Genomic DNA, 18795 nt, shown 5'->3' with positions numbered 1-18795 from the left:
GGCAAGAGGAGGTCATTGTAGATCCTTGAGAAAGGGAACATAATTTAGCAGTGTACTGAAAATGGTCCTGATTTCTTTGGCTGTGAAGAGCAGAAAAAATGACTCTGCGGCACATGGGGCAGCGGGCCCTTACTCCATTGATTACATCCTCCCCTCACTGTGAAGACTCCCCCAGGGGAGGTTTAGTGGGAGTTTCCCTGTGAGTCGCCGTGTTTTGGCTCCAGGCAGGTATCTGTGTCCTCGCATGTAAGAGATGTGAGGTGTGGAAGGCTCACGACGGCGGGGACGAGGATGACCAGGGGGTAGGGGGTGGTAAGTGGCGGATGCTGCCATAAATGTGTCCACCTGGTCCAGTGTGTGCCCCCTTCTGCAAGGCGCCTTCAGCATCCACTCACATTACTGGGCCCCGTTTATCTGGGGAAGCTGAGGCACAGAAGTCACTGACCCAGCCTGGGGTCAGAGAGAAACGGGGCTGGGGAGGAGACAACCTCAAAGCCATAAATGTGTTTGCCGCCAGTTAGCCTTCAGGGGACTTCCCTGGGGGTCCAGTGGCTAAGATTCCAAGCTCCCAAAGCAGGGAGCCCGGGTTCAATCCCTGGTCATGGAACTAGATCCCTGCCCCAGCTGAAGATCCCACGTGCCGCAACAAAAATTGAAGCTCCCGAGTGCTGCGGCTGAGACCCGGTGCAGCCAAAATGGATAAAATAATTTTTTAATTAAAGTAGCCTTTCGTCACACTGAGCTCCCCTCAGGGCAGGCGAGAGCTCCCCCTCAGCAAAGAAGCCATTCTATGTCCTGCCACCCTGCTTCCTCCATCACTTCACTGTCGCAGGATGGACCAGGTCAGGTGGGCTCTGCAGGCTCCATTGTTCCCTGTCTCTGCAGGTGCCACATTGAAGCGAGGTCAGAATTTACAAAATAAAACTCAGAGGCGTGAAACAAGATTTTATCATTTTGGTTTTTTGCCTCTTGTTCAGGAGTCCTGGCCTATGGGTGGCATAAAAACAAGAAAAGCAGAACATCAAGTCAGAGCCCAGGCTCCCCATCAGGGTCACGAGAGAGTCCCCTTCCACACTTGTACCCCATGGGGATGCTCCTCGATCCTCATGGCCCCAGGAGCAGGGCCTGGGATCCCCGTGCTGAAATGCCTCACAAGGAGACTCCCATTAAGATTTCCCGGAGGGCGCCTTCACAGCAAAGGGAGGATTTAATCAGTGGAGTGATCACTGATGTGCTGCAGGGTCATTTTCTGCTTACGGTCACTTGTCGCTCCCAGTCCCTCGACACCCTGCGCTGCGGTTCCTTGAAGTGCAGTTGGTCTCGTCTGCTTGGAGGGAGCCAGCAGACTGTCCGCAGCCCCTGCCGCAGCTGCAGTGCTCACGTCCACACTCTGTGGCCCCAGGCCCTGTGGCCCTCTAAAGGCTTTCCGTCTCCCTGAGCCGTGCCCCAGACTCAGCCAGGACCCCTGGGTCTAGAGCACTGCCTGCCCTCCTCGCGCCTCACCGCCCTGCCGCAGGATCCTTTCTGCATGAGGCAGTGCCCCAAGTTCTCCTCTTAACACCAATCTCTTTGTTGAAAACCAAATCTTGACACTTGAAAGCAAGCATTCAGAAATTATGATCTTAAAGAACAGTGTTTTTCTCCTGCAAGGGAGCCTGACTTGCTCTAGGCTTTAACAAACCAATACGAAATGCAAAGCTAAGCCATTCTTCTTTATTCTGGGTGGTATCTAGTTCCCCCACCCCACCCCACCCCCAACTCACCCAATCATCAGAAGCCATGAATTTATAGAGTGGAGGACATAGGGAAGGAAACATACATCACCTTAATCACGCCAAAATTCTCCCCCATCTCACAAATTAAAAACATTCTAGCTAAAGTTCTATGCGGCTTCCGTGGTAGCTCAGCGGTCAAGAATCCACCTGCAATACAGGAGACGTGGGTTCAATCCCTGGGTCAGGAGAATCCCCTGGAGAAGGAAATGGCAACCCACTGTGGTATTCTTGGCTTGGGAAATCCCATGGACAGAGGAGCCTGGCCAGCTACAGTCCATGGGGTTGCCAAAAAGTCAAACATGACTTCGCAACTGTACAGCAACAACAAAATTCTGTACTTATCAATATACCTCTTTTCTACTAATAATCAGAGAGGCTGGATAAATGGACTTTTATTAGAAATCAACAACATTTACTCCCTGTAAGAGAATTGGTTCTTAACCTTTCAATAAGACATAGATCCCTAGAGAGGTAAATGCAAACTATGCAAACTATTCTCTCCCCAAAATGTGTCTACATGACCTTTGACCTTCTGTTACAGGGCATTCACTGGCCTCGCCTCTCCCCCAGAGCCAATCTGTGGGTCAGAGTTTAACACCTGGAATGCCCAGGATTTGCTCTAATTTAGCAAAACTGTTTACAGAAGAGGTTTTCATTGTCACCTCCTTGTCTGAAACAATTCGGACAAAGTGTGATGGAAGCGGGTTGAGGATGGATGAACCAAGTCCAGCAGGGTCCACTCAGCCCCCTTTTCGAATTTCTCCCCAAATTACAAGTCTCACCAAAAAAATGTGTGCTTCAACACCCAAGGTCTCCTAACTACACCCCAGTTAACTTTCATGGGCTCTGAAGTTTATGCATGTCTGTATAAATACAAAAAATATACACTGTATAACACTCAAAAGTGCTGGAAATGGGTCCTAATGAGGAATAGGGGGGTCCTCTCATTTCTCAAACTGCTGCACTGGCATTTCAGTGTGGGGTACCAGGAAAGTGTCAGTCGCTCAGTCATGTCCATCTCTTTACGACCCTGTGGACTGCAGCCTGCCAGGCTCCTCTGTCCATGGAGTTCTCCAGGCAAGAATACTGGAGTGGGTAGCCATTCCCTTCTCCAGGGGATCTTCCCAAATCCAGGGATCGAACCCGGGTCTCCTGCACTGGCAGGTAGGTTCTTTACCCTTTGAGCCACCTGGGAAGCCCTGTGGGTGGCCACCCTGTGTGCCTGTTGATGCTACACATACCTACGGCTTCCATGTTCCTTGAGTTTCCAGCCCATCAGGTTTCTGCTCACATGCCTAGAGGAGCAGCAAGTCAAGAGAAAAACAGCCAGGCGCATCTAAGTGAGTCTGTCCTAAACAATGTTTTGTTTGTTGCCGGTTTTCTGCTTTTAGGCGGAACCAGCGTCCTCTAACAAGTGGCAGCTGGATAAATGGCTAAACAAAGTGAATCACCACAAGCCCCCTGTCCTGATCCAAAATGAAAGCCACCACGGGCCGGAGAGCAGTCAGTACTACACCCCAGTGAAGGAGGACACGCAGGACTGCGGGAAGCTCCCCGACGTCTGCCCGCCCGGCCTGAGAGACAAGGACATCAAGGGCGCCTGCAAGGAGGAGCAGAGGCCCAGGACCGCGAACAAGGCCCCCGGGAGCAAAGGGGTGAAGCAGAAGTCCCCGCCCGCGGCCGTGGCCGTGGCCGTGACCGCCGCCGCCGCCCCGCCGCCCGCGGTGCCTGGTGCGCCCGCCGAGAGCGCGCCCGCACCTGCCCGGAGGTCCGCGGGCAAGAAGCCCACCCGGCGCACCGAGAGGACCTCGGCCGGCGACAGCGGCCACCGGCCCGAGGAGCCCGTAGCTGCCGAGGCGCTGGGGGCGAGCACGGGGGTTCCCCCGGAGCCCCCCAAGCCCCGGCCTTGCGGCAACAGCAGGACCAACCACCGCAAGGAGCTGCGCTCGGCCGTGACCTGCGAGAAGCGCCGCACTCGGGGGCTGAGCCGGATCGTCCCCAAGTCCAAGGAGTTCATCGAGACGGAGTCGTCCTCTTCCTCCTCCTCCTCGGACTCGGACCTGGAGTCGGAGCAGGAGGACTACCCTCTGTCCAAGGCCGTGGCCGCCGCCGCCGCCGCTGCCGCTGCCTCCGGGAACGACCCAAGGCTGAAGGAGGCTCCCAGCAGCATCAGCGGCGGCGGCCCCCGCGCTCCCGTGGGCTCCATCAACGCCAGGACCACCAGCGACATTGCCAAGGAGCTGGAGGAGCAGTTCTACACACTGGTCCCCTTCGGCCGCAACGAGCTTCTCTCCCCGTTGAAGGACAGTGACGAGGTCCGGTCACTCTGGGTCAAAATTGACTTGACACTTCTGTCCAGGATCCCGGAACACCTGCCCCAGGAGCCGGGGGTCTTGAGTGCTCCGGCAGCCAAGGACTCTGAGAGCGCGCCCCCGAGCCACGCATCGGAGGCGCCCGTGGAAAAGACCTTGCCAAAATCCAAGAGGAAACGCAAGGTAGGCCTGGAAACCTGAGGGGCTAAAGGCGCAGTGGGAGGGAGGGCCCCTAACTTGTGGGCAGGTCCACTGGTCTGGAATGTTCCAGGAGCAGGGGTTTATGTGTCCTTCTTCAGCAAACGTTCATAGAGCACTTTACATAAGCTCATAGGAGCCTGCTAAGTCGCTTCAGTCACTAAGTCTGACATTCTGCAACGCTATGGACTGTAGCCTGCCAGGCTCCTCTGTCCATGGGATTCTCCAGGCAAGAATACTGGAGTGAGTTGCCATGCCCTTCTCCAGGGCATCTTCCCAACCCGGGATCAAACCCTTGTCTCCTGCATTGCAGGCAGATTCTTTACTATCTAAGCCACCAGGGAAGCCCAGTATAAGTACTTGACACATATTAACTCAACTCAACATCCTTAGAACCGCCCATTGTGGGAAGACCAGCTATTATTCCCATGTGATAGATAATTAAGGCCTGTCCCACTGCATGTGGAAGTAGGCAATTGGGAAATCTTCACTGAATGTCTTCAGGGAATGAGCTAGAAGGATGGACCAGTGAGGAAAACTAAACACAGGTGAACCCCATTCTTTGCTGGAAGAGGTGGGGTCATTCATTGACTTAAGAAGTCAGCTGCCTCATAGAGTTGAGTAAGGCTGTGACTAGGGAGCCACAGGTTGGTGCTCCCCATGGTATTGAGCAGAAGGACTTTGTGGTAGAGACGAGCTGGGAACAGGGCCCTAAGCAGGAGGGACTTTTGAGTAATCAGAGGATTCGCTGCCAAAGCTAGGAAGCCAGCTGAACAGAGAGGGATTGAACAGAGTGAGGCAGGCAGGGACTTAAGTGCAGGGAGAGCTGGACGAGGGTCTAGAAGTAGACCCAAACACTTGGCCATTCAGATGTTTTTGAAGAATTTTTGAGCACAAGAATCACTTAATCATAATTTAAAACCAGTTCTGAGAATCTTTACCCCCTCCTGTTACTACATCTTCAAAAGTGACTAGGACCATAGCGAAAAACTCAGTGGGTAACAAACCAAAGATTATAGTCATAATGGATGGCCCCAGTTTGGGACAAAATCATTCACAACTGTTAACTCATGTGTATGTCCCCACAAGGGATGCTAAATCATTTATAAAATCCTTACAACTTTTGAGGCAAATATTCTTGTCATGCCCCTTTTACAGATGAGGAAACTGAGGCTCACAGAGCCTAAAGTGACTTGCCCTAGGGTCATATAGGTGAGAAAGGACAGAGCTGGGAATGAAGTCAGTTCTCTGGCTGTAGGGTCTCCCAATAATAAACCAGCTGGAGATTTGTGTAGTACTTTTGCCTCACGGCCCCCTGCTCAGAAGACTCCATGCTCAGAATTTAATGCCTGTGGTTGCCATCTTGGAATTCTCCTTTTATCTTTGAATCCGTCTTTTGCAAGAGAAGGTGATGGGACAACAGAACATGCCTGGTCCCACCCCTACCCGTTTCCCCAGGATGGGTTCTGCCTGCCCTGTGGCCCCTTTGCATTCCTGGCGGGAGCAGCCTCCCCTTTCTGCAGCCCCATCCAGGGACCAAGGCACAGGCATAGTGAGGATTGGGGTCAGGATCAGCACCTCCCTGCCCTCAATCCAGGTACTGAGGGGTCCCCCAGGAGAGACTGCCAGTTGGCCTTGGGGAAGGGGTGGTGCCTGGCTGCAGTTCCTCACCCCGCGACCCACAGCTGGCAGGTGGCGGAGACCATTTGCTGGGCTGCATGGGCGCACCCAATCTCAGGCTGGCACTCCTGGCATTCGGGAGAGTCAGCGCGTGCCAAGCATCCCCATGCTTCCAGGAGCACAATGTAAAGCAGCAAATAAACACACTTCTCTGACAGGTTAAGAGACCAGTTTCAAGACAGGAAAATGTTCCTGACTTCAGTACTTTATAATGTTACCCTTTTACCGCTTATTTTTTTTTTTTGAGGTATAGTTGACATAACATTATATTATTTTCAGTTATACAATATAATGATTCAATATTGGTTTACATGTGTTGCAAAATGATGACCACAATCAGTCCAGCTATCATCCATCACTATACTTAGTTACAAATTTCTTTTTCTCCTGGTGAGAACTTTCAAGATCTCCTGCTGCTGCTGCTAAGTCGCTTCAGTCGTGTCCGACTCTGTGCGACCCCATAGACAGCGGCCCACCAGGCTCCCCCGTCCCTGGGATTCTCCAGGCAAGAACACTGGAGTGGGTTGCCATTTCCTTCTCCAATGCATGAAAGGGAAAAGTGAAAGTGAAGTCGCTCAGTTGTGTCCGACTCTTCAAGACCCCATTGGTCTGCAGCCTACCAGGCTCCTCCATCCATGGGATTTTCCAGGCAAGAGTACTGGAGTGGAGCTACTTTCAAATGTGTGCCACGGTATTATGAGCCATACTCACCAGGCTGCTTATTAGTATTGCACTACATCCACATGACTTACTCATTTTATAACTGGAGACTTGTACTTTTTTATTTGCTTCGCCCCTTCATTTTGTACCCCCCTCTCCACCCCAGAGTGGTTTGGTTTTGGTTTTCAGATTCCACATTTAAGTGAGATCCTAAGGTCTTTGTCATCTTTGTCATCACAAAGAATCGGACAAGACTGAGTGACTAACACACACACATCCCACTCATTTCACTTAGCACAGTGCCCTCCAGGTCATTCTGTGTTGTTGCAAACGGCAAGACTCCCTTCTTCCGTTGTATACATACATATGCCACAATGTCCTTATCTATCCATAGCCATTTACGCTGTTTCCTTGTCTTGGCTTTTGTAAATAACGCTGCAGTGAAGGTGGGGGTCTTTTGAAATCAGTCTTTCAGTTTTCTTTGGATAAATACCCAGAAGTGAGATTTTTTCTCCGCATCCTCACACATGTATTATTTCTAGTCTTTTTGATGACAGCCATTCTGAGAGGTGTGAGGTGGTATCTCATTGTGGTTTTGATTTGCATTTCCATGATGATTAGTGATGCTGAGCATCTTTTCGTGTGCCTGTTGACCATCTGTATGTCTTCTTTAGAAAAAATATTTAATCAAATCCTCTGCCTGTTTTTCAATCAGATTTTTTTGTTTGTTTCTTTGTTGTTGAATTGCAAGTGTTCTTTATGTGTTTTGAATATTAACCTCTTCTTGGATATATTATTTGAAAATATTTTCTTACATTCAGTAGATTGCCGTTTCATTTTATTGATGGTTTCCTTTGCTGTGCAGGCTTCCCTGGTGGCTCAGCTGGTAAAGAATCTGCCTGCAGTGCCGAAGACTTGGATTTGATCCCTGGGTTGAGAATATTCCCTGGAGAAGGGAATGGCTACCCACTCCAGTATTCTGGCCTGGAGAATTCCGTGGACTTTATAGTCCGTGGGGTCACAAAGAGTCAGATGCAACTAAGCGACTTTCACTTTGCTTTGCAGAAGCTTTTTCATTTAACATAGTCCCACTTGTTTATTTTTGCTTTTGTTGCTTTTGCTTTTGAAAACCATCATCAAGACTGACATCAAGCATCTTCTCCAGCTTTTTGAACATGGGGCGTAGCCTTTTCATTTTGCGCTGAACCCCACAAATCATGCAGTCAGCCCTGACCTCCTAGGTGACCTCAATCAGGTGACCTTCCCTTCTGTGTACTTCAGTTTCTTCATTTGTAAACTGGTGACATCTTTACAGGGATGTTGTTGGGTTTAAATGATATAATTTAGTAATACAGGTTAGCTCGCTACACACCTGCCCCTCTTTTCCTTCTGTTTTCCTCTGCATATCCTGCCCTCCTCATTACTTGTCAGATGCATTTATCCATCAATCTCCCAGGTGATTAATTGATTAATGAGTAAATCAATCAGTCATCTGGAGATTGATGGATAAATGGACAGGCTGATATAAAGAAAGAGAGAGAGGTGTTTCAGAGATACAAATTGATAAACGTATAGAGATTGGAAATACATAGAGCTATACAGGCATATGTCAATAGAGATGTGCAAAAACAGAGACATGTATAATTCATAATCTATATTGAAGTAATTTTACTATCCGTGGACTTTTTAAGTTTAACTTATGAAGCATCATTTACACTAAGCCTTACACTCAGCTCCCCTCATGAAATCTACCGGAACATAGGTCAACATGCATAGAGAAGGGAAGAACATGTGCACAGTGCTCGTTACTCATCATCCGGGCTGTGAAGCCCCCAGTTGCGGGTGTGGGAGGTGGGACATCATAGACCTGGCTGCCCAGGGTGCAGAGTCTAGCCCTGCCGGAGCCCTAGGGGCCCAAACTAGGGGGTTCAGAGCTTTGGCTCGGATCATCCATGGGGCACAGTTTCAACGTGAGCATCTGTGGTCCCTCCTCCAGAGGCTGACATCCCAGCCAGAAAGAGAAGGTCAAAGTCTTTCTATCTTTAGTACCAGTGTCCGTCTCCTGGAAACACCGCTGAGAATCCTGAATGTCTCTGCTGTGTTGCTGCGATCTCAGCAACAAGAGAAGTTGGTTGAGTGCATGTGCATTACCCCTGCGTGTGTGCTGTGCTAAGTTGCTTCAGTCGCATCTGACTCTTTGTGACGCTATGGACTGTAGCCCACCAGGCTCCTCTGTCCATGGGATTCTCCAGGCAAGAAGACTGGAGTGGGTTGCAGGCCCTCCTCCAGGGGACCTCCCCAGGCCGGGGATTGAACCTGAGTCTCCTGTGTCTCCCGCATTGGTAGGTGGGTTCTTTACCACTAGTGCCACCGGGGAGGCCTGCGTCACACCTATTACGCGTCTAAAGTTAAATACAATCGTGGAAACAATCCAGTCGAACTGCTGTTTTATAAAAAGATCCTTCAAGGCCGTGAATTTCAGAAGAAAAGCCTGAGCTTGTCACTGCTCCTACAGCATTAAGTGCAGGACAGGTCGCTTGCTATACTTTGTTTGGGTACCAAGAAATGCCAGAGAAAGGGATGCTGAAGCTCCAGTGAGACTCTAGCGCAGGTCTTCTTTGGAGGGTAGAATCCAGCCCGTTGGTTGAGCGGTTTTCATCCATCACAATATTCCCTCCTGCAGTTTGATCCCGGTGTCACACTTTTTCCTCTCAGTAAGCTGTCAGTAGTCAAAACGACAGATTTCGTCCTTATTCGAGGAGGAGCTGACGGGGAACCAAGGCCGGGGCCGAGAGTGCTGCCATCGTGTTGGTGCTCAGGAGCTTGTCCAAAGAAGCCGCGAGCTGGTGAGATGGGAGCTCACCGCGATCCCTCGAAGTCCGAAGCTGATTGGTTTTTGCTTCTTTCCATACAGTGTGACAACGAAGACGATTACAGGGAGATCAAGAAGGCCCCGGGAGAGAGGGAGAGCGCCTCACGACTGAGCGCCTCTGCCAACAGTACTTTGTCTGCAAATCATTGCAGCATGAACATCAACAGGTACGTGCGCTCCTGCAAAAGCAAGGGTTGGTGGAGGCGTGCCTGGGTCTGAGAGGCACGTGTTTGCAGGGGGAGAGTCAGATTTTTTTTAATGATTTCTCTGCTCTGGGTGTCCAGACCAGGGTTCTTGGACTCCTTAATCAATAGAAATTGATAAGAGGCCAGAGGAGAAATTCAGCCAAGGCTTCCTTGGGGCTCAGGCTGCAGCTTGAAGGAGTGAGGAAAAAGTAACAGTTTCCCTTGCTCGCTCTCTGATGGGGGCAAGCGCATTCCTTAAATGTGAGGAGGGAAGTTGTGGGTCCAGGGGTCACGCCGGAGGCGGACTTAGGTGGTCTGCCCACCCGCTTTGTTGGTCTTGTGTGCACGGCGCGTGCACAGGACCTGCTTTTGCTCCCGGTTCCTCAAAATTGGCAGTTGGGTTTTTGGTCTTTTTGTATCTTGTGGTTCATAATTTGCTCCAACTGCACATGCTCACTGTTGCTTTTAGTCCCTTATGCTGTGCTTAGTTACTTAGTCATGTCCAACTCTTTGCGACCCCATGGACTGTAGCCCACCAAGATCTCTGTCCATGGGGATTCTCCAGGCAAGAATACTAAAATGTGTTGCCACGCCCTCCTCCAGGGGATCTTCCCAACCCAGGGATGGAACCCTGGTTCTGCATTGCAGGCAGATTCTTTACCGTCTGAGCCACCAGGGAAGCCCTCAGTCCTTTAGGATTGCTTTGTATTTTGTTGCTATAGGAGACATGTGTCCAGGTGCAAGCGCTGAAGCAGAGGATCCCAGGGTCCCAGCCTGTCTCTTGCAGACCTGCTTCCCTTGGTGTGGGCTTCCCTGGTAGCTCAGCTGGTAAAGAATCCTCCTGCCGTGCAGGAGATCCTGGTTCAATTCCTGGGTTGGGAAGATCCCCTGGAGAAGGGATAGTTAATACCCACTCCAGTATTCTTGAGCTTCCCTAGTGACTCAGACAGTATAGAATCCTCCTGCAATGAGGGAGACCTGGGTTTGATCCCTGAACTGGGAAGATCCCCTGGAGGAGGGCATGGAAACCTGCTCCAGTACTCTTTCCTGGAGAATCCCATGGACAGAGGAGCCTGGCGGGCTACAGTCCATGGGGTCTCAGTCGGACACGCCTGAGTGGCTAAGCACACACACAAGCTGCACCAGCACGCCTGGGCGTGTGCTGCTTGTCGCAGTTCCAGGGGCAGCAGCCGTGCTTCTTTGTAACAAAAGGCCAGTTACCAGCTGTAGAACATTCTATCCTTTCAAAAACACACCCTCCACTCTGAACATTTAAAAACTGAATTCTACCTGTGTGCCAAGTCACTTCAGCAGTGTCCGACTCTGTGTGACCCCATAGACTGTAGTCCACCAGGCTCCTCTGTCCATGGAATTTTCTAGGCAAGAATACTGGAGTGAATTGTCATGCCCTCCTTCAGGGGGATCTTCCCAACTCAGGGATCGAACCCACGTCTCTTATGTCTCCTGAATTGGTGGGCAGGTTCTTTACCACTAGCGCCACCGAGGAGACCCAAAAAACTGAATTAAGAGTCATGAGAACACTAAGCTTATCACGCAGATGTAATAAACAGACTCTTAATACAACACACCTAAAGATCCTGGCTATGCGCTGAATTTGTGGTGACAGACAAGATCGGGGTCTCCAAGGTGAAACAGCCCCTCCTCAAAGGGGTTCCAGAGGGACCTGCATGGTGCTGACTCCCCTCCATGACAAACAGCTTCCTGGCAAAGCAAGGCCCCGGATATTTATTACAAGCGAGGAGCTCATCATCAGTCATAGAAGCTCTTTCCATTTAGAAACAGCACAGCTCAGAAACCACTTTCCCTCTGCTCAGACACTCTTCACTCTCCCCGACTGTGTACATAGAATTTTTAAGGGGAGATTAATGTTTCAGTGCAACACATAAAAATGTAAACTGAAAGGTTAGGAGAAGATGTAGAGCAGTACTAAAACCCGGAGAGGAAATTAGAGAGCCCAGGCACCCGCGCACAGGCGGCTGCAGTGTTAGAATCACCTTGGGGAAGGACTAGGGCTCTGGAAGGTCTGACTGAGGAGGAGCAGCAACGAGAAGCTGGCCAAGCCCGCAGTCCTCTGTGCCCAGCAGACAGTGTCCCAAAACACTGCGCACATATGGAAGGAGAAAATGTGGCTCCAAAGTGTCTTTTAAATGTGTGATTGAGTTACACATGTGCTTATTTGTTGATGCCTTAAATAACCTGTCTGCTGGCTCTAGTAACTGCTGTAATTGCTCGTAGTGATGAGTCTAAGTCATATCTGAAGATGCCTGCAACAACCGATATGACATGCAAATATCTGTGGTTTCCATCGGTGACACAGTCACAGGTTTTGCTAGCAGTACTCCTGCTAACCACTCGTCTGGATTCCTGCCTTCGTTCATCATTAAAGGAAATGTTCCGTTTCAGTGAGAGGTTAATGAAAGTGAAGATGTCATTTCTTTTCCATGCAAGTTCAGGGACCCCAGGATAAAAGCAGAGGTCCTCAATCTCCGGGGTTGAATGCCTGAAGATCTGAGATGGAATTGATGTAATAATAATAGAAATAAAGTGCACAGTTACATGTAATACACTTGAATCATCCCAAAACCATCCCTGCTCCTGGTCCTGGCCCGTGAAAAAATGGTCTTCCCTGAAACTGGTCCGATGCCAAAAAGATTAGGGACTCCTGCTCCAGACCCTTTGCTTGGCAGAGCCTACTGGCTCTGATAGTTTCACTTACATTAAGTAGGGACTCAATGCCGCGATGAAAGAGCTTTGAATTTTTCTAGGAAAAGTGGTCTGTGTGTTTCTGAAATTGTGATTACCTCTGTCAAGCTGTACCAGTGTAATAAGACAATTCTATATATATGGTAATCGCATGTCCCAAAGACATGATCCCAACAATGTTTCAAAATTACTTTGGTCAACTTCAATAGATAAACTTATGATGAAGAAGAAAAGATTGTGTGTGCTTGACAATATTTAATATAATAATTTCCTTTCCTACAAGTGTTTAAAATCATGTAATAATGTAGGAATTTCCCTGGCAGTCCAGTGGTTAAGACTTCACTTTCCCAATGCAGGGGGTGTGGGTTCATTCCTGGTCAGGGAGCTAAGATCCCACATGCTTTGTGGCAGGAAGAAAAAAAAAAACATTAAACAGAAGCAATACTGTAATGAATTCAATAAAGACTTTTAAAATGGTCCACATCAAAAAGTCTTTAAAAAAAAAATAAAATCATGTAGTACATGGCTTAAAACTCAGTGTTCAAGAAACTAAGAGCATGGCATCCGGTCCCATCACTTCATGGCAAATAGATGGTTTAACAATGGAAACAGTGACAGATTTTATTTTCCTGGGCTCCAAAATCACTGCAGATGGTGACTGCAGCCATGAAATTAAAAGACACTTGCTCCTTGGAAGAAAAGTTATAACCAACCTAGATAGCAGAGAAATTACTTTGCCAACAAAGGTCCATATAGTGAAAGCTGTGGTTTTTTCAGTAGTCATATATAGATGTGAGAGTTGGACCATAAAGAAAGCTGAGCACCAAAAAATTGATGCTTTTGAACTATGGTGTTGGAAAAGACTCTTGAGAGTCCCCTGGACTGCAAGGACATCAAACCAGTCAATCCTAAAGGAAATCAGTCCTGAATATTCATTGGAAGGACTGATGCTGAAGCTGAAGCTCCAATACTTTGGTCACCTGATGTAAAGAACTGACTCACTGGAAAAGACCCTGATGCTGGGAAAGATTGAAGGCAGGAGGACAAGGGGACAACAGAGAATGATATGGTTGGATGACATCACTGACTCAATGGACATGAGTTTGAGCAAGCTCTGGGAGCTGGTGATGGACAGGGAAGCCTGGCTTGCTGCAGTCCATGGGTTGCAAATAGTCTGACACTACTGAGCGACTGGACTGAACTGAGTGCATGCGTGCTAAGTCAATTCAGCCGGGTCCAACTCTTTGCAACCCTATGGACTGTAGCCCAGCAGTCCCCTCTGTCCATGGAAATCTCCAGGCAGTAATACTGGAGTGGGTTGCCATTTTATCCTCCAGGGGATCTTCCCGACCTAGGGATCAAACCTGCGTCTCTTATGTCTCCAGCATTGGCAAGTGGATTCTTTACCACTACAGCACCACCTGAGTACTGTATGTAAAATAATAGAGACTTAGAAATAGGGTTTCTTTACTCATGTGTCGAGAAACCATTACATTCAGACAGTTAACATCCATCTTGAGCTTCAGTGTTTCGTCCTCACTGGCTGAGCTACTTCTGATTCGCCCAAGGCAGTTTTCTAGAACACAGCTTCTCACTTCTAAGTTGTTGGGTGCACAGTGCTTTTTAAACCAGAAAGCTGTCATCAGAAATTCTCTCCCTACACAAATGTGTTTGCATAGCATTAAGCATCTTGGTTTCTCATTTGTTCTAGAGGCCTACATTTGTAATTTCTACACTGTGACCACCAACTAAGGATATTGCTTAAAAAATAAGAAGTGACTTTAAGGGCTTGTTTGCAGTGATAGCCAACACATGCAATTAAGAAGTCATAAATGCAGGGATAATGACTAACTCTTTGTCCGATGAATTTACCTTACATTACCTGACTCCACCAGGTGACTTCTAGAACCATCCCAAGTTAGCAATGATTGAGTTCATTTTGGGCTAATGTGTCTTCCTACTCTTTGTTTCAAAGTGAAGTAATAGAGAGAGCCCTATCTGCATTACATACATTGTAAAGACCCAGATATAAGTGACTCCCTTCTGTGATGGTCCACTGGGATGTATATTCAGGCATAGACAATAGTTTTGAAGGTAAAATAAGGAAGTAGAAATCAGAAAATGTCATTTCTAAAGACTGTTTCAGTTCTTTGTATTCATCAATGCCTGGTTGCCTAACAATTGGAAGGTGGCTTCATGCTTGATTATTCTGCGATTGTGTTATTCTCCGTGTGATAATTAGGGAGAAGACAATGGCAACCCACTCCAGTACTCTTGCCTGGAAAATCCCACAGTGGAGGAGCCTGGTAGGCTGCAGTCCATGGGGTCGCTAAGAGTCAGACATGACTGAGCAACTTCACTTTCACTTTTCACTTTCATGCATTGAAGAAGGAAATGGCAACCCACTCCAGTGTTCTTGCCTGGAGAATCCCAGGGACGAGGAAGCCTGGTGGGCATCCGTCTCTGGGGTTGCACAGTCAGACAGGACTGAAGCGACTTAGCAGCAGCAGCAGCAGCAGCAGGTGTTAGCAAAAGTCCTTTTGGAAGTAGAGATCTCATGTATCATTTAACTGAGTTTCCCATTACCTGCTGCTTGCACTTGTTAGGAAAACAGTAAGTGGTTTGCTGTGTATTTTGAGATCCTTAGATGAAAAACTTGGGAAGTGAGAGTATTATTCTTAGTCGTTTAGCTCCAGAATTACTCTTAATTCTTGGAGAATAAGTAAAGAAACAATGAACAAAATGTGTTTGTTGTTTGTTACAGCCCTAATGCCATAAAATTGTTTCCTGGCAGAAGAATTCCCAGTAAACGTCTTCCTACCAGCAGGTTTTAAATGGGAGGTTTGGGTCATATATAAAACATTTTCCTTCCCCTGTGCTGAGTGTGTGACATTCCATTACTGTGACTTCCTTTCTCAGCTTGGCAATACCAATAAATAAAAATGAAAAAGTGCTCCGGTCGCCCATCTCACCCCTCTCCGACGCATCTAAACACAAATTCTCCGGCGAGGACTTGACTTCCTCCAGCAGATCCAACAGCAACGGTCTGTTCACCTCCACCTCCTCCAGCAAAAAGCATAAGGCAGAGAGCCAGCTGCAGAGCCACGCCGCGGACCTCACGGTAGGTTGATGCCTCCTGTCCCAGTTGAAACAGAAATGAAACCCAGCACAGCCCTTACTCTGCCTGTAACCCAGCTCGGTCTAAACTCCAGCTCAAGGCCCCACAAGGCAGCCCTGAATGCTGCTCTGGGAAGACCCAGCAAGAGCTGCCCTTTGCCTCTCGCATAGGCTGTCGCAGAAGAAAAAGAGGCGGTATTTTAAGCCTCTTCTGCTTAGGAACCTCTTTGGAGGACCTCATTTTCCATTCTGAAAAGAAACAGCCCTAACGTCACTCTCCCATGACAAAGTAAATTGGGAGTCTAGGGCCAAACAGTCTTTACGTTTGATATCTTTCTTGCCCTGGGGCAGAGTCAAGCCTGGGATTGGAGCTCAAGGCCAAGGCTGCAGGGCTCCCTGCCGCCCAAGGTCACCAAGGTGGTGTCCAGTGTGAGACTGTCGCCACCCCTCCTCTTCTAGTGACCTTATCAAGGGTGATTCCAACACCCTGCGTTCCCCGTGGGCCCAAATGGACCCGGCTCCACCCCTAGGGACACTCACACTGCATGTGAGTTCCTCTTTACGGACACTCTCTAAGAGTGGGCATCCCTGAACTGTGCATCCTCCAAGTACTTTATTTAATTTCAAACTCTCCCCACTGTGCTTCTCAAAACCAGCAGGGCTTTGTGAGGCAGGGAGAAATGAGACTTGGCATTAGGACTCTGCAAACAAACAGGGGAGGCAGCATTTCATGCTTTCTCTGGTGACTCAAAGAGGAAAAAAAAATTGTTAAGGTCCAGCAAGAGCCTCAGTCTTACTGAACCATCAGGAAACTAAGCCTCTTAGGCACCCTCATTTGAGAGCAGTTCTCTTGAGTTCTAGGATACAAGAATCTGAGAAGATCATATTAGGAAAATCGGAAATAAAAAAGCAAGCAATTCAAATTTTAAACCAAACACAACTTCTCTTTGCCTCTAGATCCTTCTATCACAAGCAACTATGATGTGCAGGGAATGTTTAACCAATTATAGACTTTATTTCGACCTTCTTTCAGTGAACAGGTGTTTATCAAGGAAGTACTTATTGTGTCCCAGGCACTCTGCTAAGCAATAGAGATGCATTGATGATCTAACAGATTCAGTCTCTGCCTGCAGCAAGCTTACAGTCGAGCTGAGGAGAGCTGCTTAGACTAGGGTTCACACACATCCGTAATTTACTCTTCTGCGTGCCAAAAAGGAAATGCCCAGAGTCCTAGAGGCTCTCATAACAAAGAGGCTTGATCCGCACATAAAATCAGCCCATATTTAAAGAAGCACTGGTATCCACTCTGCTTTAACTACTTCAGAGGAATCCATTTGAATGTCCTAACCAAAGACAGGGTGTTTTATGATCCAAATGATCAGCACACAGTAGGTTCTCTTTAAATATCTGTATCTCCAGGGGGAGAAAAAAAAAAAGGATGTTTAAATTTTTCCCCAGATAGTGTTCCCTTTTAAAACACATTTTAAATAATTTCTTGCGATACCACTCGGCTCTTCCTGTTCATCACAGACAGCTGATAAGAACCAGTCAGTCTATGACCTGAACCTCTCGTGAAGGATAAACACAGCTCAGTGGTTCTGAGAGCTCAGGTCCTAGACCAGCACTCTGAAACTTGTGCAGAATGCATGTTCTCAGGCCCTCCCCAGACCTACTGAGACAGAGATGCTGGCGGTGGCACTCAGCTGTCTGTGTGTTAATGGTGACTCTGATGCAGTCAGTTTGGAGAACCGTGGGTCATAGGAGCCTGAGCCCTAAGCCCCGAGCCTGCACGCGCAGTAGCCGTCTGAGCCCCGGCAGGTTCAGGATCTGGATGTGTGAGAGCAAGACTAAGACCTCCCTGGTGATGTTGCCGTGCAGATGACATCTGACCACACACGTAAAAGCTTGCAGCCTGAGACCTGAAATGCATGTATTTCTCTTTCTTAATCGAAACAAAAAACGCTATCACGCCTAACCTAGAACCCAAGCAATTCTAACGGGTGACTCCTTCAGCCAGAGGGCCAGTTTCTCAAAGGCGGCTGTGTGTGTTTGTTGCCTAGAAAGCGGCTCACAACAATTCCGAAAACATTCTCCACAAGTCACGGCCGCAGACAGAGCCCTGGTCTCCAGGCTCCAACGGCCACCGGGACTGCAAGAGGCAGAAACTCATCTTCGACGATATGTAAGTGTGGAGTCTTGTTGATATGGGGAAGGCCAGATAAGTGGGAACGGGAAGATGGTTTATATGTGTCTACATATTAGACACATATAAGCCATAGTGTGGCCATTTCTGGCATGTGACCCGGTCAGTTAAATGTCACCCTTTCAAAGGACATTGCTGAGTGCACCCCCTGAGCCCTTGGCGGGGAGTGGTTTGAATGAATGGAACAGCCAGTGCTATCACGGTTGTACCCAGGATGCCAGAAATCTAAGGCAAACGGCATCAAGGAGTCTTATATTTCCGAGCACCTGCATTTGGGGTTGTATGCTACCAGAAAGAGGCATTTCTGTCTTTGTAAACTGTAACAGGCAAAGAAAAATGGTGATTTACTCCTGAAAGCTTTCTGTTCTCTAAACTGCTATAGTCTTTATAAAAGTGTAAATAATTCTTATACAGGAAAAAATATCCTGTCATCCATCCCCCCATCATAGTGCCAAAACCCAAGTATTTCATTCCCAGCATCAACTTAAGAGGAGGAGAAACAAAAGAAGAACATGAATAAATATAGCATCCTGGAATGCTCGGGAGATGCCGAAAACGACACATGACAAATGATAAAATGATACTGAAAAGTATTTAGGCTCTTAGGGAAAAAAATATGTGTCAAGGACAAGCCTCGAGAGCAGGAGATATGGTTTCAAGAGTTTGGCTTGAATCCCATTTTCAACTTCAGCTGTTCAGCAAGCATACAGTTGTGTATCTGTGGGAGGCACGCCCTTAAATCCCCAGCGGGGACTAGCAGACACCAGTGAGAGACCCCCCTGCCCTCTGACTGCTGACTGTCCAGCTGAGGGGACAGACTGGAAACCACGCACCCCACCCACAGTCAAAAACCAAAATGCTGCTAAACGTCTCGGAGTCCCTGCTTCCTAATCAGAAAAAGTGAGTCATGACACTGGTCTCCTGGCAGGGCCCCTGAGACCCAGCAAGATGGCCTCTTCTCAGAGCGACCACCTGGAGAGGTGAAAGCTGTCTCTTCCACCCTCATCTTCCTCCCAGCCTTCTCTCCCATCCTGTCTTTACCAAGAGTGTAGACAAGGTCTGTTTCTTC

General features: G+C 48.4%; 1 protein-coding gene across 6 annotated transcripts in view; it reads left to right on the top strand.

The window, feature by feature from the left end:
- AFF3 (ALF transcription elongation factor 3) overlaps positions 1-18795 on the top strand; it is a 631738-nt gene that overhangs the window by 574900 nt on the left and 38043 nt on the right. For all 6 annotated transcript variants that reach the window (XM_059891654.1, XM_059891653.1, XM_059891652.1 and 3 more), the window contains 4 exons: positions 3167-4270; positions 9540-9664; positions 15326-15527; positions 17584-17705. In XM_059891654.1, coding sequence (XP_059747637.1) covers positions 3167-4270; positions 9540-9664; positions 15326-15527; positions 17584-17705 — 1553 coding nt within the window. The remainder of the gene's footprint in view (positions 1-3166; positions 4271-9539; positions 9665-15325; positions 15528-17583; positions 17706-18795) is intronic.

Source organism: Bos taurus, chromosome 11 (assembly GCF_002263795.3).
Source record: "Bos taurus isolate L1 Dominette 01449 registration number 42190680 breed Hereford chromosome 11, ARS-UCD2.0, whole genome shotgun sequence".
Lineage (NCBI taxonomy): Eukaryota > Metazoa > Chordata > Mammalia > Artiodactyla > Bovidae > Bos > Bos taurus.
This window is presented reverse-complemented; position numbering and strand designations above follow the sequence as displayed.